Below are 25,247 nucleotides of genomic sequence, written 5' to 3' on the forward strand. Positions count from 1 at the left end.
TGCGGGAGTCTGTCTGACTGCCTCCCCATTTCCAGCTTCGGAAAAATGAAAAAAAAAAAAAAGTTATATGTAATGATAATACATTTTCCAACACACTTTAATAAGATACTACTATTTTTATGTCAAAGTCAAGTCTTAGAAAAACAATAATGACCCTACTCTAACACAGAGCTCCTTCATGTAAGGTGAACCGTATAATTTACCATTTTAATAGGTCAAACATGGCCCAATATCAACAATTTCGTATGTCCCATATATTTATATTGCTAACTATACTGAGAAGCAAAATTAGAAGGGGAAGCAAAGCCTTTGCAATCTGTATCAGAGACAACAATTACATTTTATTTTAAAAAGAGAAGAGAAGGACAGGGGACACTACCTGATTCTTTGGCAACCCGCAGTCGGCTCTCCCACTCATCAAAGGGTCCCAAGCACTTGGCTAAAAATGTCTGGAGCGTCACACAGTCCAAGGGCAACCGCTGACCGTCAGCGCCGACACGTAGAACAGGGTCCACGACTATGTAGCCCCCGCCGCTCCTCTCGCTCCTACCGCAGGGAAACCAAAGAAGAGCTTTTCAGTTAGCGGCAGGAGAAGCGAATCCTCACCTAACAGCCTGACTCTCCGGCCGGAAGTGAACTGTTCCAGTTAATGGCATAGATCTAAGCGAATAAGTCATTTACAAAGTTGCAATAAAACTCAATGAAAAGCCACATTGTATCCTTCTCCAATCTTTATATAACAACATAATACGGTAGAGATACAAGGGGTCCTCGGGTTACAACAGCCTCAACATGTGACGTTTTAAGTTTCCGATACTCACTGCCATAAAAACTTAAAGAAATTGAGACAAGGGTGTTTTTCGGCTTACGCCTGTACTTATGGATTATGTGGGTGAACTAGTCTGGCTGCGTGCGGTGGAAGAAATCGCAGTAATGTGGCGTATGAATGAGGGCGCTGGCGTCCCCAGTACACTTACCTACGTCATCTTGGACTGTTAAAAGTGCAAGTGTTGCGTTTATGTAGGGTGTGTTTCAACTTACACCAAAATTCAGGTAATGTCACTGTCGTAGGAACAGAACTGTGTCACAACCAGAGGACCCCCTGTATAATGTCCAATAATGTTGCTTTAGGAAAAATAAGTGTACTAAAACCTGTCAGTAGTAACAAGGCACTTAAGTGAACAGCACCCTCTGATCAGGTTGTGTGAAAAGACTCAAGTATTTACGCTGTTTCTAAAGAACTAATAATGATCCTTTGAATCTGCAATGAGCCTTCTAATCACTTCCTAGAACCATAATCTGTTCGCATCTCAAGACATTCCTACAAAAACTGCAACACCGTGGTTAATACAGTAGCGTTTTACACGGTGGATACATTTGAATTATGGAATAAATTAAGTTCTTTTTTTGCCCGTTCAGAACTCCCGACTTACCCCTGGAGGAAGTAATACTGAAACGACCCGGCCTGCTGAAGGTGAAGTTGACAGAATTTGTCAGAATCATCTTCTCTTTCTGACGGGTTTTCCCATTCCAGGGAACGGAATTTCCCCCGATTAAATGCTTCTCCAGGAAATGGGTAATTCGTGTGCACAGTGACTGCTTTTCCCTGTAAGGTTGGGCCCAACCGGAACTGCAGTTCAAACCCTAAACGAAAAGCACATTTTCATACACTTACTATAAGACTTAAATTATGTAACCACGTCAAAAAAAAAAATGTAGATGTTTTAGGTAAAGAAACTATGATTTCTCAACTATGTTTAAAATAACCCCAGATGCGTAATGCTGTGTTTGTAACTCTGCTTTGCCTTCCACGTGAGCTGAGCTTTCTATCTGAACGTATAGCACACGTCACAGGACCGTCTGCTCTGTGCTCTCCCTGTCTGTCCTCTTCTGGAAATGGGTTCCTACCCACATGCTTCGCTGCGGTGTGCCAGTTCTTACGTGACCCCAGTTCACACCACCCCCTCCACCCCTCCCACCCCAACCCCGACCCCTGCACTCACTGCCCGGCGGTGCCCCGACCCCTGCACTCACTGCCCGGCGGTGCCCCGACCCCTGCACTCACTGCCCGGCGGTGCCCCGACCCCTGCACTCACTGCCCGGCGGTGCCCCGACCCCTGCACTCACTGCCCGGCGGTGCCCCGACCCCTGCACTCACTGCCCGGCGGTGCCCCGACCCCTGCACTCACTGCCCGGAGGTGCCCCGACCCCTGCACTCACTGCCCGGAGGTGCCCCGACCCCTGCACTCACTGCCCGGCGGTGCCCCGACCCCTGCACTCACTGCCCGGCGGTGCCCCGACCCCTGCACTCACTGCCCGGCGGTGCCCCGACCCCTGCACTCACTGCCCGGCGGTGCCCCGACCCCTGCACTCACTGCCCGGCGGTGGCCATCTAACCAGAGACCTTCACTGGTACCTTTCAAACTGCAGCACAGAAGCCAGTTTCTCGGTGGTGTCCCAGTGGGTGACAGTACGTAAAACCTGGGAGGCGTCACGGGACAACTGTCTCACCACACAGAGAAAGCCAGCCTTCCCTGAGAGAAGCCAGTTTCTCGGTGGTGTCCCAGTGGGTGACAGTACGTAAAACCTGGGAGGTGTCACGGGACAACTGTCTCACCACACAGAGAAAGCCAGCCTTCCCTGAGAGAAGCCAGTTTCTCGGTGGTGTCCCAATGGGTGACAGTACGTAAAACCTGGGAGGTGTCACGGGACAACTGTCTCACCACACAGAAAAAGCCAGCCTTCCTGGAGAGAAGCGAAGTTCTAAAGAGGCAGAAGCCAGGTGTCTATTGGGAGTTCTAGGGGCATCTGACCCCCTGACCCCAGTTGTCCCTGTTACCTGCTCAGAACCAGAGTTGTGCGGACAAAGCATCAGCAAGGGGCTGGTGGGGGGGTGGGGACAAGGGGGGGGACCTCGATTCGCAGCGTCGGCTGACCTCCCGGTATGAACAGGCTCACCATGGTCCACCTTACGCTACCAACACGACATCGCGGAACTGGGAATACGCAGTCAGCCCACACGAGCCAGGCAGGCGACTCTAGCCCCCCACCATCTGTCGCCCCCTCTCCATGGTCTGGTGATTCCAGCCTTTCCAGGCATTCTGAGAGCCAACCATTCTCACTTTTGCACAAGTCAGGCTCTTTCTGTTAAAATACATCTGAGATTTCCATACTACACTACAAGTATTTTGCCAAAGAGGTAAAACAAACAAACAAACAAAAAAAAAAAACCAGCCCTGGCCGGTTGGCTCAGTGGTAGAGTGTTGGCCTGGCGTGTGGGAGTCCCAGGTTCGATCCCCAGCCAGGGCACACAGGGGAAGTGCCCATCTGCTTCTCCACGCCTCCCCCTCTCCTTTCTCTCTGTCTCTCTCTTCCCCACCCGCAGCCAAGGCTCCATTGGAGCAAAAGATGGCCCGGGCACTGAGGATGGCTCCATGGTCTCTGCCTCAGGCACTAGAATGGCTCTGGTTGCGATGGAGCAACACCCCAGATGGGCAGAGCATCGCCCCCTGGTGGGCGTGCCGGGTGGATCCTGGTCGGGCACATGCAGGAGTCTGTCTGCTACCGCCCACTTCTCACTTTGAAAAAATACAAACAAAAACAAAAAACCATATTGCAGTTGTAACTTGACTGTAAAAGAAACATTTTGGTTGGCTCAAGCGCAGACTTTAAACCTTGGCTGTAATTATCAGAATGTAAAAGCTTGCACTAAAGTCTATTAGAAATATAAGGCATATAAATTTTAAACATGGATGGAACACTTCAATTAATGAGCAATAATAACAAAGGCAAGCAGGAAAATTTAGCTTTGCGGCTTATAATATTTACACCTAAAGAACTTTTTGAGAAGAAAGAAGCATACTAATATTTACACTTTGAATGATCAATTTATTAGACATCCAACAAAGTAATAAAAAGATTATGTGCTGAGCACACACCATGTAACAGGACAAAACAGACACTGTGTTCTGCCCCGAGGAGCCTGAGTTCTAAAGGGGGAAGGTGGCCACTGAGCACTGAGCACAGCAAATAAGAAAGAAAAAACAGTACGCTGGGGAAGGGGAAGTGCTAGAGAAACAAGGAAAAGCCAGAGCAGTGGCAGGAAAACAGGGGAAGGAGAGGAGGGGAGGGGGGCAGGGGGATAGGAGGAGGGAAGGAGGGGAAGATGGGAGGGGGAGGAGGAGAGAAGGAGGGGAGAGGGGAGGAGGGGAAGAGGGGAGGGGGAGGAGGAGGGGAGAAGGGAGGAGGGGAGAGAGAGAGAAGGAAGGGAGGAGGAGAAGAGGGGATGAAGGGAGGAGGGGAGAAGGGAAGAGAAAGAGGGAAGGAGGGGAGGAGAGGAAGAGGGTAGAGGGGAGGGGGAGGAGGAGGGGAGAACGGAGGAGGGGAGAAGGGAGGAGGGGAGAGAGAGAGGGAAGGAAGGGAGGAGGGGAAGAGGGGAAGAAGAGAGGAGGGGAGGGGAGGAAGGGAGGCGGAAGAGGGGAGAGGGGAGGAGGGGAGAGAAAGAGGGAAGGAGGGAAGGTGGGGAGGAAGGGAGGAGGGGAGGAGAGAGGAGGGGAGGAGGGGAGGAGGGGAAGAAGGGAGGAGGAGTGGGGGAGGAGGGGAGGAGAGGAAGAGGGGAGGAGGGGAGGAGGAGGAAGGGAAGAGGGGGAAGGGGATGGGAGGTGGAAAGGAAGGGAGAAGGGGAGGAGGGGAGAAAGAGGGAAGGAGGGGAGGTGGGGAGGAAGGGAGGAGGAGAGGAGAGAAGAGGGGAGAGGAGGGAGGACGGGAGAGGGGAGGAGAGAAGGGGAGGAGGGGCAGGGGAGGAGGTGAGGAGGGGAGGTGGGGATGAGGGGGAAGGGGAAGGGAGGTGGAAAGGAAGGGAGAAGGGGAGGAGGGGCAGTGGGGATGAGGGGAAAGGGGAGGGGTGGTGGAGAGGAAGGGAGGAGGGGAGGTGCAAAGGTGGGGAAATAGGGAGGTAGGTAAATGGAGTATTGAGCAGCTCATGTTCATGAGGAAAATAGTGAGAAATAATAGTGCTTGTTTTCACCAGGTGGACTGAAAAACCTTCTAATTCATGAGGCGCAAGGGTAGAAAGTTCAAAAGGATCTTGCTTCAGTAGTGGGGGCATAGTTCTATACTGGCTTCGCAAATCATAAAAGTAAAATGCAAAAGGATTAAACTATTTCCAAGTAACTTCATTTAATTCCTTAACAAAGACCAAGAACATGTATAAGAATCCCAAATTACCCAACATCCAACAAGGTAAAATTCACGATGTCTGGCATCCAAACAAAGATTATGAGACATACAGAGAAGTGGAAAAACAAAACCCAAACAAGGAGGCTAAATCAGTCAGTGAAAACTGACCCAGCAATGACACAGATGTTGAACTAGCAGATAAGGAAGGCCATCTATTATCCTAACTTGTAATCCATATGTTAAAAAGTTAAGACACGAGGAATTTAAAAAACAAAAAAAGATCCGCATCAAACTTTTAGAGATAAAACTACAATGTCTGAGATGAAAAATACCTAAGGTGAAATTAATGGACAATGAGACATGGCAGAAAAAAAAGTTAGTGGTTTTAAGGCACAAGACTAGAAACTATGCAAAATTGAACAAAGACAGAAAAAAGAATCTAAGAAAATTGAAAGAGCATTAGTGACCTGTGGGACAATTCCAGTGGCCTAATATATAAGTAATTAAGAGTCCTCAAAGTAGAGGAGAGAGAAGGGGGCATAAATTATTTGAAGACCTGGGTTGGCCTGGCCTGTGGTGGTGCAGTGCACAGAGCATCAACCTGGAATGCTAAGGTCGCTGGTTCGAAACCCTGGGATTACTCAGTCAAGGTGCAGATGACAAGCAACGAGCAAGCAACGAACAACTAAAGTGAAGCAACTATACTTCTTGCTTCCTCCCCTCTCCTCTCTCTGTAAAATCAATAAATAAAATCCTTAAAATAATAAAGAATAGGTTTAGAAAATTCCCTATTTGATGAAAACAATAAACTTACCGATTCAAGAACTTCAACAACACCCTCCCCCCCCCAAAAAAAACAAGAAACATGAAGAACTCCAAGGAATATCCAAATCAGACTGCTCAAAACCGGTGACAAAGAGAATATCTTACAAGTAGGCGGGGTTGGGGGGGGCAGAGGGGGCACAGTGTGTACAGAAAAAAAAGAAAAGAAAAAGAGGACAGCAGATGTCTCCTGGGAAACACTGCAAACAAGAAGAAAGTGGAACATCTTCAAAAGCACTGAGACTAGAAATGGCAGCCCAGAATTTTATACCCGGTGAAAATATCTTTCCAATACAAAGGTGCTGAGAGCCAGGCTTCCACTATCAAAGATGTTACAAATCAGTAAGGGGAGTAAGTTACAATGAACCCTGTTGCAGTGGATATGAGTCAGAGATACCGGGTGAACCGCTATTTATTTATATATAAAGAACATCAGTTTGGCTCAAAGTGAATCCTGAAATAGGGAACACGTATATATGTTTTGGTCGTGTCTAACATTGGTCTTTGGTAGGAGTAACCCCCTCCCCCACAGCGCTCTTTGACAGATGGTAGATGATACACCACAATATAAGATATTCTTTGTGGACCAAAGGCTGCGGTGAAAGACATCAAGAGAATGCTACACTCTTCCAATTCACTCTAATCCAATTAAATAGTTCTGTAATCGCCTAGAGAAATAGCATGGTCTCTTCTGCACATTGCAATGTGGATAATATGAAGGAATGGAAGTTCTAGATATTCCTGGGAAAAGTTACAATCTAGTGGTAAGTACTGGTAATCATATTCCTAGGTTGGATTAAGATGTGGCTAACCATGTATTCATGGTAAATGGCTTTAGCAAGAAAGAGATACTCCAAATGGAGTAATTAAGTAACTGCAAAATTCCAGGGACTCATTTTTATTTCTCACGCTGTACAGTGAAATTAATAATTTCTTTTCCAAGAAGTTACACAAATTTTCCTATAAAGCTATTCAGCATAAATACAGTAAGAGTGTAAATAAGGTTTATATTTTGACCCAATAATTTTATATAGACATATATGTACTTTCTGAGAAATTAATCAGCAATGTAAATATAGGTTGTATATAAGGATGTTCATCACACCTTCAATTATAGTTAAATAAACTGAAACAAACTAAATATCTAATGATTGGGAATGAGCAAATTAACTTGTAAATTATGGTAGCCTACAAGCTGGGCTATTATAAAGGTATTATAAATCATGTTATCAAAAGGCATTATATAATATGGCTACTTTTATATTGTTTTGTTACATTTTTATGCATCTGTATACATCTTTTAAAATCTTTTCTGGAAAAAGTATAACTAACATGTGGCAGTCTTCAGGGAGGTGGAATTCATACACTATAATACTATAAGCAGGTTTCAAAGTTCTCTGGACAGTATAAACCCAATTTTGTTTTGAAACAAAATGCATAAAAAAAAGAACTTTTATACAATGCTAGGATTTTCTGGTTGGGGAAACATCATTTTAAAATTAGAGCTACAATTAATGAAGACATAGATTGAGAAATAATTGTCTGAAGAATTAAAATCTAAAGTGACTATGAGAATCCTAACTATCTACATCTCTGCAAGAACGATTAAACTCATTACAGGAGAAATGGTGTCATTTTGAACAAGTACAAACATCAGACATTAGCTGTCTGAGCGTATTTAAACAACCTGTCCCTGCTGAGTTTATGCAAATATTTTTTATAGTTACACAAGGGTTTAGGGTACAAAAGGTTAAAACATCTAAATACTCTATAACAGTATTTGGATCAGTGGTCTATCTTCAGAAAAGAAGTGACAAGCATTCTCTAAATATGAATATTTTTCATGTAATAGACATGTATGCTGATTCCATAGATTATGTAAATTATGAAACAAAAATAATGGTAAGATGTCCATAAAATAAAGAATATTTTAAATTACTAACTTCATGTATTAATGAATGGAAAAAATCTTCTAGCTCTTACCAAAAATTAATAATGATAATATCTGTCTGTGAGAAGAATGTGATTAAATAAATTTCATTAATGTTAAACATCTTGTGACAAAGTAAATTAAAGACCCCAAATTCTGCTTATTTTGATTCTGGGTATAACGGCCTCGGATTTGAAAAAACAGCACCTAAAGATACCAAATCAAATGGAAGAAGTTCTCGATGGCTGTGTTTACTAAAGCCAGGACACGAACTTTTCGATCACACTCACCAATTATGTAAAGGTTTTTGTTGAAATGTGCTAGGAAATACATTTTTCCCCCTGACATCCATCCATTGTTTTTGCAAGCTAATCAGAAGATATCCCATATTTATATATTAGACAGATGATTTGAAAGCATCCAAAAGCCTTTGTTCGGAAGATTTTTAACAGAGTAGAAAATTTCATTTTCAACTTTTTTTTTTTTTTTTTTCTATTTTTCTGAAGCTAGAAACGGGGAGAGACAGTCAGACAGACTCCCGCATGCGCCTGACCGGGATCCACCTGGCACGCCCACCAGGGGGCGATGCTCTGCCCCTCTGGGGCGTCGCTCTGCTGCGACCAGAGCCACTCTAGCGCCTGGGGCAGAGGCCAAGGAGCCACCCCCAGTGCCCGGGCCATCTTTGCTCCAATGGAGCCTTGGCTGCGGGAGGGGAAGAGAGAGACAGAGAGGAAGGAGGGGGGTGGGTGGAGAAGCAAATGTGCGCTTCTCCTATGTGCCCTGGCCGGGAATCGAACCTGGGTCCCCCGCACGCCAGGCCGACGCTCTACCGCTGAGCCAACCAGCCAGGGCCCATTTTCAACTTTTTAAAGTGGAAAGTCATTCCTTTATAAGGGTGAAACCGCACGAGAGAAGTGTGACCAATCTAGGTGTTCAAGCTGTCCTCACGACATAGCCAGGGCCAGCACACTACACCCACCCTGCCACCTGTTCTGCAGAGTGTTACTGGGACAGGGCCACCCCCCCCCCCGCCCCCGCCCCTTTATGGACGTGTGGCCTGTGGCTGACTTCACGGTACAGCAGCAGAGCTGAGTGGCAGTAGCAGCAAGGATACGGGCTGCAAAGCTGCAAATATTGGCTCTTTGAACCCTTACAGGAAAGAAAAAAAGTGCTGAATTCTTCTCTCTAGTATCAATTTCCATCAAAAAGCAGTTAAGTTCCTCATGTTTACCTCAGAGTTAAATTGTGTTTATTTTTTCTGAAAATACTTTTCTAGGTATCATACTATTGAAAACTATCTGTTAGCCCTGGCCGGTTGGGTCAGGGGTGGAGCGTCGACCGGCATGTGGAAGTCCTGGGTTCGATTCTGGGTCAGGGCACACTGGAGAAGCAACCATCTGCTCCTATTCCCCTCCCCCCCCTTCTCTCTCTCTCTCTTCCCCTCCCGCAGCCATGGCTTGATTGATTTGAGGGCATTAGGTCCAGGTACTGAAGATGGTTCTGTGGAGCCTCTACCTCAGGCACTACAAATAGCTCAGTTGTGAGCATGGCCCCAGATGGGCAGAGCATCGGTCCCACACAAGTGTCGCCTTGTGGACCCTGGTCAGGGCGCATGCAGGAGTTTGTCTCTCTTTTTCCCTCCTCTCACTTAAAAAAAAGAAAAGAAAAGAAAGAAAGCTACAAGTCATTCCTGAAAAGCACAGATCTCAGACAGCAAAGTTCAAACACTTCCTAACTCCTCTTTAAGTGTGACAACCCCTCACGGTCAAGTGGCATTTACAGTTACACTACCCTAAATTAAGCAACACATAGCCTTCACAATACAAAGTTTTGTATCTTTGCTACAAAAAGACCCTACCGCTGGAGATAATGTAACTAGTGTCTCTACTTAACCTGGCTTAGGTACAGAATAATTAACTCATGGCCACACACTGCAGGCAAACCAGTGACAGAGTGATGGTTCGCCCCTTCTACAGCTAACAACCTCTCTTCCGCCCCCAGAACACGTCGTTTTGTGTATAACTCACCTGAACTACAAACGGAAATTATCAATGTCAATTCATATATCGGCAAAATTGAATTAATTTTTTAAAAAACAAATATAGCTAGGTAGGTGGGTAGAGGGAGAAAGGAAGAAAAATAAAAGAAAGACAAATCCTATAGTTTCTTTCTATATTCCAATAGATAGATCAGTGCACCCCTTCAAAGGTACATAGCCACTCTGCGGACTCTAACCCCAGCTCCTTAATCTAAAATTCTTATATACAGTAAATGAAACATTAGAGTGCCTGGAGTATGTCAGGTCCCATAATTAATCGCACGGTATGCTAAAATTAGGTCATAGCGGTACATGGTGTGACTATCTTGTTCCTCAGAGTAACCGCCCTTCTGCAGACAAGTAGCCAGATGACGGATAAACTATTACTGTCAACTAAGTTTTCTATCTTGTTCCCTCCACTCCAGCTAAACAGTCTCGAGCTCCTAACCAAGAAACCTTTATGAATATTTTCTTTGCAGAAAGTAAAGACTAAAATGTGACCAACCTATATAGAGGACGGGAGGGGATACTGATTTTGTTCATTACTCCGCCACTGCTGAGACAGGAAAGAGAGGCAAAGGCTACAACTTGGCTAGAAAACATCATTATTTGGTCTTGTACTTGCTCAATTAGAGGACTCTACAGAGATACCAGCCTTAAAAATGTGGAGGAATCCTTTTTTTAGGAAAAAAAGTAAAAAGGAAAGAAAAATAAAGGAAGGCTTGGTGACCAATTAAATATAAAGAAATCAAAAATTGCCAGTTTTTTTTTCCAGATCTTATTGGTCGCCAAGGCTTATGAATTTTAAAATGTTTCAGACTCTGTCCATTCTTTTTCAACTCTGCTGCAATGAAACTCTTCTCTTTAACTGGGCGTGGTTTTAAAATAGCCTTCTCAATGACTTCTCGTGCCCACTACCCCTCTCTCCATTTTCCACTCTACAATTATCTTTTAAAATAATATGATCACATCATACCTGTACACAAACCCTGAATATGTTCACGGTTGTATCATTTGGACGAATTTACTGGTTTTAACTAAAGTTAGAGTCAACCACGTCATTCTTCGTTTATAAACCCTTCACAGTCCCCTCCTCAAACAGTTTGGCTGAATTTACAATTTTTTGCTAGCTTAAACTAGTGGTTGAACAATCAATGAGCAGGGACTTAAGAATTTCTGTCTATTTCACTGGGTTTTCTAACACTGTCCTTATCCTCAGATCCTAAACTCTAGTCAGATACTCAGAGTCTAACAAGCTTTCAGACATTGCTACATTGTGTCTAACAAGCTTTTAGTCATTGCTACATTGTTCAGCACAGAAGTCTCCTGTGTCCTTTGTATAATGCCAAATCAAAGAAAGCAGTGCCAAAAAATTAAGGTAAGACTTCAAAGAGGAGATGGAATTCTAACCAAAAGTTGAGAGGCAGGCAACCACATAATGATAGTAAAGGGATGTAACAGATGGAGAGGAATCTAAAAGAGTGGAAGTGTAAGGACAAGCATTAGAAAAGCTCCCGGGGAGAGAATTAACAATGAAACTCGTAAAGATGTAGGACACTAATCAGGGGGAACAATGAGATAGGATCTTGGCTAGGGAAGGCTGGTCCCATTACAGAACCTCTTGGAAGCCAGAGAGAGGTGTTTAAGTTTGACTTTATGGACACCAGTTAATAAAAAGGGAAGGGATGGCCTAAGGAGAGTAATCTAACACGCATATTCAGGCTCGTGGAAGAGACATGACAGGCAGGTCGAGATATTTGGAAAGAAATGATAGCACTTATAAAAGATTCCAGTTAAAGAAATCATCAAAGAAGACTACAAAGTTTCTAGCCGTGGAAACTATGAAAATGGAGATATCACTGAAATTAACAGGGAACCTGGGAGATAAATAAGGTGTGAGAATGGGGAAGAGATGGTTATGGACATGTGAGTTAAGCACATCCCCGTCCAGTTATCCTAAGGCTATTCTGTAGCTTAACCCTGGGATGAAGCCAAGAATCTAGGGCAAGAATAGATAGGTATAGTGATCCATCAACACCTCATATCTATTTGGGAATTGGAATTCATATATTATTAATTAAAAAAAAGATTTTATTTATACATTTTAGAGAAGAGAGAGAGAGAAAGAGAAAAGGGGGGAGGAGCAAGAAGCATCAACTCCCATATGCGCCTTGACCAAGCAAGCTCGGGGTTTGAAACCGGTGACCTCAGCATTCCAGGCCGACCCTTTATCCGCTGCGCCACCACAGGTCGGGCCTATGTTACCAATTTTGAGCCTCCACTCCCAGTCAGGTAGAAGAGCAGAAATCAATACTTTCATTTCACAAATGAAGAAACCACTGTTCAGAACGAGTGTGACTTGACCACTGTCAAACAATTTGTGAGCAGCAAAGCCAAGAAAATTCTAGTTCCCTGCTCTGGCCACTTAGACTTGCCAGCCTCCGAGAGGCAGCCAGAGCTCGCGGTCCTTGTCGCAAAGGGAGTCCTCATCCCGGAGGCAACAGTTGAGGCCATGAGAAGGTTGGTTCTTTGAGGGCAGGAGAACAGAACAACAAAAAAAGATCCCTTGCAGATACAGTTAATTGAAATGCGGAAGACAGCACAGCAAGGGACATGCCCAAGGTGACAGGAGTAATCAGGAGGGGAGGGGAAGAAAAGTCAAAACCAGAAACGTGCAGTCAGGCAAGCCAAAAACGGAGTAAGTGCTCAGTGATCCTACCTGCCCATGTTGGAAGATAAAGGTTTGGCACGGAAGTAACGCATTTGATGGCTCAAATTTCTTCAAAAATTTAACTCAAGATATTGGGGAGGGGAGGCGGGAATTCTCTTTAAAATGTTGACCAGTAACAAAATCCATTTGGTACATGAATAAAAGGGGGCCGCATTTTATTTTCCACACATAAAACTTCTATTTCCCAAATTGCATGAACAGAAATGAGTGTGAAATGTTTTTCAACACTGGAAGATTAAAAAGTCTAAGAAATAAAGCATCTAATGAATTATTCTTATAGAAATATAACTTGATTTTTTTTTTTAAATTCACAGCTCAAATATAACTCAATATAATCTGATCAGTTATTTCACTTTTTATTTGGCAAAAAGAAGTATTTTCAGCTTGTACCTTCTCCACATTTGAGAGGCTTTTCATAAACATAAATAGTGGTATACTTTTTTGGCTGGGATCTAGTTTACTAATTCAAAATTCCAGTAAAGAGTGGGGAGCTAAAAATAAGCTATAAGATGAAATTACACCCATGCTAACGTTTTTGAAAAATGTAATGTGACAATGAATTAAAAAATTTCAAGACACTGAGCTAATGTAACAGCTTGCTACTGACCTTGCTCAAGTCTGAAGAGGGTCTTCTCCAGCTTTTCCATTTCGTTCAGAAGTAAAATTCGAATCTGTTTACTGTGTCCCATTTTGGCTCCGAGAGGATTGGAACGCTTCCGGCAGAATTAAAAGAACTCCGCGATCGAATGAGTGACCCCTGAAACATACACACACACACACACACACACTCAGGTCAAGATACAGACAATAACTGTGTCTTCAATTCTCCCAGGCTGACAGCCGCACTTACATGCTCTTAAATGTGCTTTAACTCTTAGCAGAAAGAGAAAGAGTGAGTCTTATTAAAAAAAAAAAAAAAAAAGTCCAGAGAAGGCAAACGGGTAGCTGTTTCCACACCTGAACCACAGTATGACCTAAGCCTAAAATACTGTTCTATAGATTCTTACAATGAAGAAGAAGAAGAAGGAGGAGAAGGAGGGGGGTTGGAGGAAACCCCCAAAAGCTAAAGTAGGCTCAGAGAAAAAGCAATGGCTTTCGGAAAGCAGGTGGGTGGGGGCCGAACGTCCCAGCCCCCAGGCCAACCCGCTGGGAAGGCTGCAAATGGCACCTCTGCTCTAAGAGGTCAGTCCGCTCCAAGACAACAGGTGGGAGCGCGCCCCGCTCCCAAATTCGGGTCGGGAGCCACCAATGGGGAGAGGGGAGCGAGGGGAGCAGTTGCCGCTCCGGGAATAGCTGCGGTGGACTTAGGATGTGCAGAAGGAGCTATAGATAGACAGAAGGCATGGCCCCCGGAGGCCGGCGGCGCGCCTCGCACTTACACCCGGCAAGTGATACGTGCGGCTCCTGGGACACTGCGGCACCCGCCGCCCTGCAGTGGGAGCCGGGGAGAGGGGACTGCAAGACAGGCGACAGGGAAAGGCCGGTTGCCGGGGTGCAGCGAGGACCCCGCACAGGGAGGGCCGGGCGCCGTGAAGGGCAAAGGGAGGGGCGACCGCAGGGGAACCAAGCCCAGGCCGCTGTGGGCGTGGCCTGGCGCTGTGGGCGTGGCCGAGAGCTTCTCCGGGGCTCCGCCTCTCGCGCTGGTCCCCACGGAGACCCTCGACCGCCCCCGGACCCCTTAGTACTCGCTCCTCGGGTGGCGGGCGGACCGCTTTTCTCGCCCACTTCCGGAGGCGCCGCGAGCGCGCGTGCGCGCTAGTCTCGCGAGAGACTGCCCTGGCCGGACAGAGGAAGAAAACAGAGGGGGCAGGATTGGAGGGTGCAACTCAGGGGTCGGGTCGTAGGCTGTCAGCAGCCGGGGGAGGATGTCTGTCCACGTCTGTGAGGGGACTGTCACGCCTCTGAGTGCAGGTGTCGTTTGTAGCCCTGGTCTCTAACGTAGTGCTTTCCAAATGGTGAGTAGCAACTCATTCATTGAAGGCGGTAAAACAGACGAAGAAAAAGTCATCTTCTCAGTTGCAACCAGCAATTTGGAAAATAAAATATTAGAGACCTGAATGCGTTGCTCTGGTGAGTGTCTCCTATCACCAGACTGCTGCTTCTGTGACTCGTGTCTTCTTCCTGGGGAGTCCTGGTTAAAAGCGCTGCCCTCCAGGGTCTGCAGTGTGACCCTTCACACTCGTGTTCGCGATGGTGCGGCGGTGCCCGGGTTTGAATCCCGCCTCTGCCACTCACTGGAGTTGTGAAGGTTCGGAAGATGCTCAACCTCTTCGTGCTTCGGTTTTTCCATCTGTAAAACAGGGTTAATAAAATAGGGCCTGCTACTCAATTAAACCAGGACCCGGAACGGTGCCTGGCACAAAGCACGTGTTTGTGTGAGTCCACATGTTGGAGCAGAGTGGGACCCTGACCATGGGAAACCCGGTTCACACTGCCCTGTGTCTTCGGGGACCTCCTTGCCGTACCCTCCTCCACACTCAGCCCCGTCTTTGCTGCCCTCCTGTCCATCACTGTTCCCCCGGGACTCCCAAATTAGCCTGTCCTCCAGCAAGACCGCCCCTGTGCTGCCCAACACTTCAGCTAGAAAGACGGAGTGAAGCAGGTTGATGAAATACAATACATTGTCCTTTAGTAGGGAATCATTCTTACAAAAATGCTTGAATTTTGAGATGACCTCCATTTGGGGGATTTTGAAATGGTCTTCATTGAAATGACCTTCATTGGAGGGTTTCATATTGTAGGGGGAAAAAAAGTGAAGAATGTTAAGTAATGGAAACATTACGGTTCATGTGATGTGCCTCTAGGACTGATTTTTACAGGTACATAGTGTTTTTTTCTTTTTCTTTTTCTTTTTTAAAAAGAAAGTGACACTTGTGTGCTATTTGCGCAGTTCCTGGAACGGCAATGAATTTGCAGTCTCGGGCTATAGTGGTGCCCCAGCGGCCTTCGTTCTGGTGCACACTTGTCATCTGTCTGTCTTGTGCAGGACAGAGATCTATATATACACAATAATATCAATGCTGGCATTTCCAGGGGGGAAAATACCCTGGAGGAACATCTGAGCGATAATCTCAGCTTCTTGGCAGTTGACTCTGGTGTTTTCCAAAACATTGGAATTAGTGCACTGGGGGAGTGGGAGAAGGGCTGTGGTCAGAAGGGGCTTCCCTCAGGTTTGTGTGTGTGCGTGTATGTTTTCCGAAAGGAAGGAGTTATTTGAGACATTATGTATAATTAGGTCCCAATCCTGTGATCAGGGTCTGAAGTGGATGGGGCTGCCTTATGAAGTTTTTATAATCTTCAATATTGTCCGTGTACTTTATTTTATGGTGATTATTATGTACTGATAGTAATCCTTTTTTTTTCCCCAGTAAAATTTGGAGTTGTGTTTCCAAAATCCCATCTAAGTTGACCAGTTTATTCTTCACTTTTTGAAATATCCAGAGAGAGCCAGTGAAGAAAACAAGGGAAGGAGGAAGGGAGATTGAGTTCAAGCCAGAGAAGTAGGAGGACCTGATACGGAGCCATGGAAAACCAGGGAGAGATTTTTTTTCTGTTTTTCAAAAGGGAGATAGTACAACATAAAGAAAATGGGCTTTGAAGACAAACAAACCTCAGATTAGTTTAAATCTCTCCGAATAGCAGTCGATTCATCCACAAAATGGAGAGAACACTTCACTGGAGGGGTCAATGGGAGATATGAAAGTATAGATAATGTGTCTGTTACAGCATTTAACACAGATCTGGCTTTTGATGAATGATAGCCTAGAAAAAGAAGAAGCGGATAAGCTAGTTGTCTCGGCTGGGTGCAGGCTGGCAGTCACACAGATCGGATGCAGAGGAATCTCGGGGCATGGCAAACGCAAAAGATACATTCAAGAATGCCTCATCCTCTGTGAAGAGAGAGTAGAAAGGAGAATCCAGACAGCAAAGTCAGAGCCCAAGATTTCAGCCTAAATTAGAGAAAACGGAGGAAGCACAGAACCCAAGAACAGAGTAAAGGTCAGTGGGTGTGCAAGAAATATTTGTTAGTGAATTTATCTAAAAGCAGAAAACAAATCTTGGACTCTTAGAGCTCTCATAGGAAAATTAATTTAAAAATTCCTAAGCACTGATATAACATGTTAGCTAAAAAACAAACAAACAAACAAAAGTGTATGCAATGCTTGAAGAGCGTGGTAGGAAGACACTTGAGAGGTCTTTTTAGTGGTAATCTTTTCCCTGTTCTTAGGATAGATCTTTTTAAAGTTCTTTGGGCCCAAATTTAAAACTCAATCATTTTACCCTTGCACATACTGTAAATTTAACCCTCTGTTAAAATCTTGGCTCCAGTGTTTCCTGTGGAAGGGTTTAGAGCTGGCCGTCCGGTTGGGGAGAAGAGACCAGGGAAGGAGGGCTTGGAGCCGATTTTGTCCGTTTGGCAAGGCTACTGCAGTTGCGCATGACATAACAAAACAGCAGAGGCTTAAACAAAAGATGAGGTGGTTTCTCTCTCACATGTAAGCCTACAGCTTAGCAATTCAAAGCTGGGGTGGCGGCTCCATAAAGTCTCCAGGAAGCCAGGCTCGCTCTAGCTCACAGCTTTCTCCCTCGTGTCATCTGGACCTCATCCAGTACAAGAGGCTGCCAGAACTCTAGCTAGCTACCATATCCAAGTTTGGGCAATAGGGTAGAGGAAGAAGAAAAGAAGGGTGAACCTCCTCCCTTTAAGAGTTCCTGGACGGGAGGTTGGGGGAGGGTGGAAGGGGTGAAGAAGGAGAGAGGGGTTAGGGGAGGGGAGGGGCACAAAGAAAACCAGATAGAAGGTGACAGAAGACAATTTAACTTTGGGGGAGGGGTATACAGCACAATCAAATGTCAAAATAATCTAGAGATATTTTCTCTCAACATATGTACCCTGATTTATCAATGTCACTGCATTAAATTTAATAAAAAAAAAAAAAAAGAGTTCCTGGAAATACCACACAACATATCCACTTGTATCTTATTCACCAGAACTTGGTCACAGGTCCACACAAACACCCTTTATCTAGGCAGCAATAAAACTAACAAAAAAGCTCAGGTTTTGTTATTAAGGAAAGAGAGAAGAGATTTTAGTGGACAGCTAGCAGTCTCTGCCACATTTGCATGGTGCTTTATTTTTTATTTTCATTGTTATTGAAGCAATACAATTTGGAGCCGGAGAATGAAAGGTTCTAAGAAGAACGTATCCAAGAGAAAAATGGATCTGATTATGTAACACGCTTGACCACATTGAGAGATGTTTCAGGAACATCTCACAGTTTTCTGTCTGAAAGTGGGTGGTGAATCAACCACGGGCACACAGAAACGAAGCAAACAAACTTGACCCCACCTCCCCAAAAAGTCTAGCTGGAGACGACAGCCGTAGGTCTGTTAGCCAAATGAGCTTGCTGAAAATGAACTCCGGAACGGGCCACCTTCCCCTCCAGCCACAGAAAGGCTGGCGAAGCCACATTCATGGCATGTCTACTTCCCAAACGAAGAAGGACAGAGCGAGCCAAGCTCACCCAGTGATTCTTCCCCATGGAGCAATCAGGTAAATCTCTCCACTGCCCAGGAAGAGAGTGAGTCAAAGTAGAGAAGCCAGGGGTTGGTTTGAGGAAGCTCTGTTCAGAAAACAGGGCAATGCATTCTTCTTCAGGCATTATACAAGTCATTTAACCTCTTCTGGGCTCTAATTCCTAAGCTTCTTGACATTTATCTTTTAAGGATATATAAAACTAAAATGTATGACCTATTTTGAAAATTAGTGTGCCCTATAAATAATTAATACCAGTTAATATTCAGTGAACATCTGGGAAGTGCCAGACACTGTCCTGAGCCCGTTGCATATGCTAACTCGATTCCCAAAACAACACGATGACTACCTCCATTTTAATGGTAAAGAAACTGAGGCCTTTGAAGCAACTTGCTTAAGGTCACAGGGCAAGCAAGTGGAGGAATGTGATTTCAATTCCATTCTCTGAGATTTTGTTCTGTCAACCCTGAATCTGGGGCACTGATAATCAAGAGAGGTTTCATAAATGGAAGTTAGATGTTGCTCACTTCATCTGTGGCTGGGTCACCAGAGTGTGTTTTCTTGTTTCCTGGGATATTCTGGCTAATCTCAGACTCAGTCATCTCAGGACAGCTCCTTCAGGACATCTGCCCCTGCCCTGCCCGCCCTCCGTGGGTCTGGGTGTCCTCCAGGCCCACTCAGGACGTTGCACATGGCAGGATTTCCTCTTGCCTCACAGCTGATGAATGTTGCATTGTATCTGTCTATATACCACATTTTGCTTATCCATTACAACAGTGTGGTCCCCAACCTTTTTTTGGGGCCACGGACTGGTTTAATGTCAGAAAATATTTTCACAGACCGGCCTTTAGGGTGGGACGGATAAATGTATCACGTGACCGAGACAAGCGTCAAGAGTGAGTCTTAGAGTCTAAGACTCTTAGACGGATGTAACAGAGGGAATCTGGTCATTTTTAAAAAATAAAACGTCGTTCAGACTTAAATATAAATAAAACGGAAATAATGTAAGTTATTTATTCTTTCTCTGTGGACCGGTACCAAATGGCCCACAGACCAGTATCGGTCCGCGGCCCGGGGGTTAGGGACCACTGCATTACAATATGGACACTTGAGTTGCTTCTATGTTTTAGCTACTGTGAAAAATGCTGTTGTGAATGTGAGTGTGCAAATATCTCTTCTAGCCCCTGCTTTCTTGTGTATATCTGAGAAGTAGAATGGTTGGATCAGGTGGTCTTTCTATTTTGAATTTGGGAGGAACCACCATACTGTTTTCCATAACAGCTGTACCACTCCATTATACATTCTCATCGACAGGGCACAAGAGCTCAGATTTCTCCACATCCTCGCCAACACTGAACTTCATCTGGGTTGTTGTTGTTTTTAGTAGCATTCCAATGGGTGTGAGGTGCACCTCATCGTGGTTTTATCTTCATTTCCTTAATGATTAGTGATATTAAATATCTTTTCATGTTCTTATTGACCATTCATATATTTTCTTTGGAGAATTGTCTCTATTCAAGTCCTTTTCCAATTTTTTGAATCAAGTTGTTTGGTTTCTTTTATCATTCAGTTCTCTATGTAGTCTGGCTATCTACCCCTTATCAGGTACATGAATACGCAAATATTTTCTCCCATTCAATGGGTTGCCTTTTCACTCTGTTGATAGTGCCCTTTGAGGCACAAGAGCTTTAAATGTTCATGAAGTTTAAATTGTCTATTTTTCTTTCATTTCCTGTGCTTTTTGTGTCATATCCAAAAAATCATTGCCAACTTCAGTATCATGAACATTGTAGTAAGTTTTGTTTTTTTTTAATTTTTATTTTTTTGCATTTTTCTGAAGCTGGAAACGGGGAGAGACAGTCAGACAGACTCCCGCATGCGCCCGACCAGGATCCACCTGGCACGCCCACCAGGGGGCGATGCTCTGCCCACCAGGGGCGATGCTCTGCCCCTCCGGGGCATCGCTCTGCCGTGACCAGAGCCACTCTAGCACCTGGGGCAGAGGCCAAGGAGCCATCCCCAGCGCCCGGGCCATCTTTGCTCCAATGGAGCCTTGGCTGCGGGAGGGGAAGAGAGAGACAGAGAGGAAGGAGAGGGGGAGGGGTGAAGAAGCAGATGGGCGCTTCTCCTGTGTGCTCTGGCCGGGAATCGAACCCTGGTCCTCCGCACGCTAGGTTGACACTCTACCGCTGAGCCAACCGGCCAGGGCTGTAGTAAGTTTTGAAGTCAGGAATTGTGAGTTCTTTAATTTTGTTCTCCTTTTTCAAGATTGTTTGAAATGTTTGGGGTCCCTTGACATTCCATATAAATTTCAGGATGTATTTTTTTATTTCTGTAAAAGTAGTCATTGGGATTTCGATAGGTATTTTTTATTACATCTGTAGATCACTTTGGGTAGTATTGACATTAAACAATTATAAGCTTTCTAACCTATGAATATGGGATATCTTACCATTTATTTATGTTTTCTTTCATTTCTTTTAGCAGTGTTTCATTCTACAAGTCTTTTATCTCTTTGGTTAAATTAATCCCTAATTTATTCTTTTTATTTTTTTATTTTATTTTTATTTTTTATATTTTTCTGAAGTGAAAAGTGGGGAGGCAGACAGACAGACTCCCACATGCGACTGACCGGGATCCACCCGGCGCACCTCTGCCCATCTGAGGCATTGCTCCATTGCAACCTGGGCCATTCTAGCATCTGAGGTGGAAGCCATGGAGCCATCCTCATTGCCCGGGCCAACTTTGCTCCATGGAGCCTTGGCTGAGGGAGGGGAAGAGAGAGACAGAGAGGAAGGAGAGGGGGAAGGGTGGAGAAGCAGATGGGCACTTCTCCTGTGTGCCTTGGCCGGGAATCTAACCTTGGACTTCCATATGCCAGACCGATGCTCTACCGCTGAGCCAACCGGCCAGAGCCCCCTAATTTATTCTTTGTGGTGGTGTTATGAATGAAAGTGTTGTGTAATTTTCTTTTAAGATTATTTATTGTTATATAGAAATGCAACTTGTTTTGGTTATTTGACTTTGTATCTTGTTGAATTTACTAGTTTTAACAGTGTTTTTTTGGTGGAATCTTTAGGGTTTTGTTTTGTTTTTACTATAGGATCATATCATGTGTGAACAGAGATAATTCACTTCTTCCTTTTCATTGGGATTCTCCCTTCCCAACCCCTCTCTCTAAATGTTCTGGCTAGGACTTAATAAAAGTGTTGAAAGTGGAACCCTTCCCTTGTTCTTGATCTTAGAGGAAAAGCTTTTAGTCTTTCACCATTTTTTTTAGTACGATGTTTGCTCTGCATTTTTTTTTGTATGTGGCTTTTATTGGTTGAAGTATACTTCTGTTCCTAGTTTGATGAGTGATTTTCTTTTTTCATGAAAGAGGGTTGAATTTCGTCAAATGCCATTTTTCTACATCAATTGACATGATCTTTTATTTCTTTAGTCGACTACGCATTTCCTTTCGCTCTTTGAAATTCCACAGGAGAGGCTAAGGGGCTTGAATGAGATACATTTCATGGCACTATGACAAGCCCACGATCCCATGGCTAGCATGGCGCCAATCACGTTACATTCATTGTCTTTTCAAAAGTAGCACTCTTCTTATTATTAATTAAGGTTAGGGTTTTAAATTTTCTCAGTTACAAAGAGGAGTTGTTTTGATAGCTGATTCTGCCAGCATTTTGCCCAGCTCAGAATGGTGGAAAACAAATAAATCTCTCACAACAAAGCTTTCAAAATGGAAGAATGCGTAAGATACGCTGACAATAACCGTTATAGGTCTGTCTTTCCCACCGGACAGCAAGCTCCGTGAGGGGAAAGAAGATATTCTTTGCCCTTAATCCCCAGCACCTAGAATTGGGGATTGTTGCCTGTTGTACAGCAAGCTCTTCATAAAACATCTCGGGAGATAATCAGAGAATAACAGTATGTCCCTTGCCCTCTCTGCCTCTCCTTTCCGAGAGAGAGAGAGAGAGAGAGAGAGAGAGCGTATCAAGTCAGTAACTTTCATGTAGTTAATTTCCTAGGAAGTATAAACTGGAACCTATTCTGAAAATAGTGCAAAAGGGAGCAGTTGTGTCATTTGACTCAGTATTGTTGAATTAAAATATTTAAATTTTGATATCAAGGGAGGGCTGCACTCTTATTCACCCCGCCATTATTACTTGCTGTCTTATTTCAAAGCGATATAGACTCATGCATTATGCAGTTCTCAAACGTCAAGGTGATAGCCCGCCTAAGGATAGATGGCTGAATAGTCACACAAAGCCAGCATTGACAATAAAGGGGCTGACTGGTCCCTCGAAGCAGGTTTTTATTTTACAGAGCATCACATAGTGCGTTGTGTGAAAATAAAATCAGACGAGGTAGTAATCATCTACGACGGATAATACCTGCTATGTCAACTCTCCGTTCTGTGACCAACTCAACCTAATTTAGCAGGACACTTGACTGACGTATTTCACTGCCGATCAAGTAAACGCCGAGGAAAGGTCAAGGCTATAACTACAAAGGCCAATCTATTTTAATTGCCAAGGGTTTAAAAAAAGCCCTGTTCTCCATTTACAGTGGCTGTAGGAATCATTTTCCTGCTTACGCAGTGATAAGGGGTTTGTATATTGTGAATGCAGCAGAGTGAAGCGTCAGCAAAACTTTAAGGTTAAATTAAATTAATCAGCCCTGGAGAGAGTTTATTCCATGAACATAGGTTACACATCCTGTCAAGGAAAATGATTGCTTCTTCGCTTACATAGTAAAACATTGATAAACTTTTCTTTTTTAATGTTTTACTGGAAAGAACTTACAAAGAAATTGTAAAATTGCATTTAAACAATATATGAGGCTTGTGCTCATTTCAGCAGCACATACACTAAAATTGAAATGATACAGGGACTAGCATGTCCCCTATACAAGGATGACATGCAAATTCATGAGGCATTGCGTTAAAAAGATATGGCTTAAATTTGGTAACAATGGCACTTTTCAAGTAAAATATATGAAAATATACACTGAATTCAGAACGATTCAATATTTAGCCTGTGAACTGACTTGGTAAGTCTTGCTATATTCCTTGAGTGTAGCTCCAGGATCTATATATTTTGACGTTCCTCTCTCCTTCCCAAGGCTGATTGTTTCTTGGTGATTTTAAAATAAAATTTAAAAGGTAACGACAGTTTGTGCTCTCAAGGGAAAACCCGCATTAGGAACAGCAGCCACAGCGAGGGACTATCCACATTTCAGAAACCAGAGGGAGTAAGTCGTGCGGGACACGCGTGATGATACCACGCTTCAGAGAGCCTTGGGGACTCCTGGGCAGCCGGACCACCGTTGAGATAGCCCCTTTCTGAGCCAGAAATCAGGGCAGCCCTGTCCCCTTCAGGACATGCCCTCACGGGGTGTGTGTGTGGGGGGTGATGGAGAGGAAAGATGCCCAGGATGTTGGGACTCCAGCATGTCTTCCTGCCCCACAGAACCTACGGGATTGACGGAGACCCGATGTGGGCCCAGGCATACAGGAGAGAGTTCTGACCCTTAGCGTGTGGTTGGCATTGCACTTTCTCCCGTGTGACACTTCTGATCGGGGCGGTCATCCTCTGTGGGTCGGGCAGTGCTCCCGCTGAGCGCAAGAAGGCCCTGCACAGCTGTCTTCTCCGCTAAGTGGAGGCTTGGCCCCAGGGACACTCCCGTCACTCTCGAAGCTCTGACACTTATGGCCTCCAGGTATCCTGTGTCCCATATCTCCTCCCTGTTCTCTTTGTTTTCTAGTTGTTTTTTCCCCCCATCTGTGTTATATATAAAAAAGAAAACTCTAATGGAATAGGTTGCCATTTTGAGAGTTAGGTATTTATGTATATATACACTATCTTTGCTTGGCTTGTGTATCAGAAGTCACACTGAGAAATATTCTCTGTAAGCTATGCTGACACCTTTTTGGTGGGTGAGTGCCAACAACATTATGGTCTGTTTCATAAGCCCTCTCTTCACTTTGAAACCATATCCTCCGTTTCTTCCTTTTCTTTTAAACCACACAGGACGGTGAAGCAATAAGGTCGCAGAAGTCTGTTGACATGCACTCACAATGAGCTACTCCACATGCGATGAACTGAACAGTGGCTGGACTTTCATGGCACCGGAAGTGAGATGGTCTGAAAGTGAGCCCAAAGCTCATTCTTGGTTACTTGGAACCGGGAATCAGTCTTCAGTCACGGGAGAAGCCACTCTCAAACTTAGCTTGCTGGAAGACTGACAGCAAACACTCACCCTCTTTCAGGACAGTAGTGCAACCTACCTTGATAGGCTTTGTGGGTCTTAAATGATATAAATCATATACAATGCTTAGAACGGTGCCTGGAGCGGAGTAACCGCAGTGTGTCGGTGTAATCTTTAAAAATGTGTCATGTGTGTCTCCCACAATGTTTGCTCACCATTTCTATTCCCCCCCCCACCCCCCGCCCCCAACACACACAGTAGGCATATAACAACTGTCAGAGTGTCAAAGTATGTATAAAGAGCCCTGGCCGGTTGGCTCAGCGGTAGAGCGTCGGCCTGGCGTGCAGGGGACCCGGGTTCGATTCCCGGCCAGGGCACATAGGAGAAGCGCCCATTTGCTTCTCCACCCCCACCCCCTCCTTCCTCTCTGTCTCTCTCTTCCCCTCCCGCAGCCAAGGCTCCATTGGAGCAAGGATGGCCCGGGGGGGGGGGGGATGGCTCCTTGGCCTCTGCCCCAGGCGCTGGAGTGGTTCTGGTCGCTGCAGAGCGACGCCCCGGAGGGGCAGATCATCGCCCCTAGTGGGCGTGCTGGGTGGATCCCGGTCGGGCGCATGCGGGAGACTGTCTTACTGTCTCTCCCCATTTCCGGCTTCAGAAAAATACAAAAAAAAAAAAAAAAAGTATGTATAAAGTGCTTGGGGAAAATGATTTATAAATGCAAAGCATATTAAAAGAATCTACATACCGTTGATGTAGATGAAAATTACACTGATTTTACACCGTGTTATTAAAATGACTCTACTCA

The 25,247-nt window shown here is 44.8% G+C and overlaps 1 protein-coding gene, 1 long non-coding RNA gene and 1 other non-coding gene across 5 annotated transcripts in view; 2 read left to right on the plus strand and 1 right to left on the minus strand.

Annotated features, from left to right (window-relative positions):
• AGL (amylo-alpha-1, 6-glucosidase, 4-alpha-glucanotransferase) overlaps window positions 1-14,410 on the minus strand; it is a 58,393-nt gene extending 43,983 nt beyond the window's left edge. For 2 of the 3 annotated variants that reach the window (XM_066353524.1, XM_066353522.1), the window contains exons 1-4: window positions 14,079-14,410; window positions 13,307-13,456; window positions 1,434-1,644; window positions 380-546 (exon numbers count right to left, since the gene is read on the minus strand). In XM_066353524.1, the coding sequence (XP_066209621.1) occupies window positions 380-546; window positions 1,434-1,644; window positions 13,307-13,388 (460 nt within the window). In that variant the 5' untranslated portion in view covers window positions 13,389-13,456; window positions 14,079-14,410. Of the gene's footprint in view, window positions 1-379; window positions 547-1,433; window positions 1,645-13,306; window positions 13,457-13,549; window positions 13,827-14,078 lie in introns of those variants that run through there. The other variant, XM_066353523.1, reaches the window with a different exon arrangement.
• A 106-nt stretch (window positions 14,411-14,516) lies between these two features.
• On the plus strand, window positions 14,517-18,225 carry LOC136383257 (uncharacterized). Its single transcript, XR_010747385.1, has 3 exons — window positions 14,517-14,654; window positions 16,068-16,698; window positions 17,860-18,225. It is a non-coding gene; the product is annotated as an uncharacterized lncRNA (long non-coding RNA).
• A 4,853-nt stretch (window positions 18,226-23,078) lies between these two features.
• LOC136383630 (U6 spliceosomal RNA) lies at window positions 23,079-23,182 on the plus strand. The gene has a single exon (XR_010747451.1). It is a non-coding gene; the product is annotated as a U6 spliceosomal RNA (small nuclear RNA).
• The last annotated feature ends 2,065 nt before the right edge of the window (window positions 23,183-25,247 follow it).

The sequence above is a fragment of the Saccopteryx leptura genome, chromosome 11, assembly GCF_036850995.1.
Source record: "Saccopteryx leptura isolate mSacLep1 chromosome 11, mSacLep1_pri_phased_curated, whole genome shotgun sequence".
NCBI lineage: Eukaryota > Metazoa > Chordata > Mammalia > Chiroptera > Emballonuridae > Saccopteryx > Saccopteryx leptura.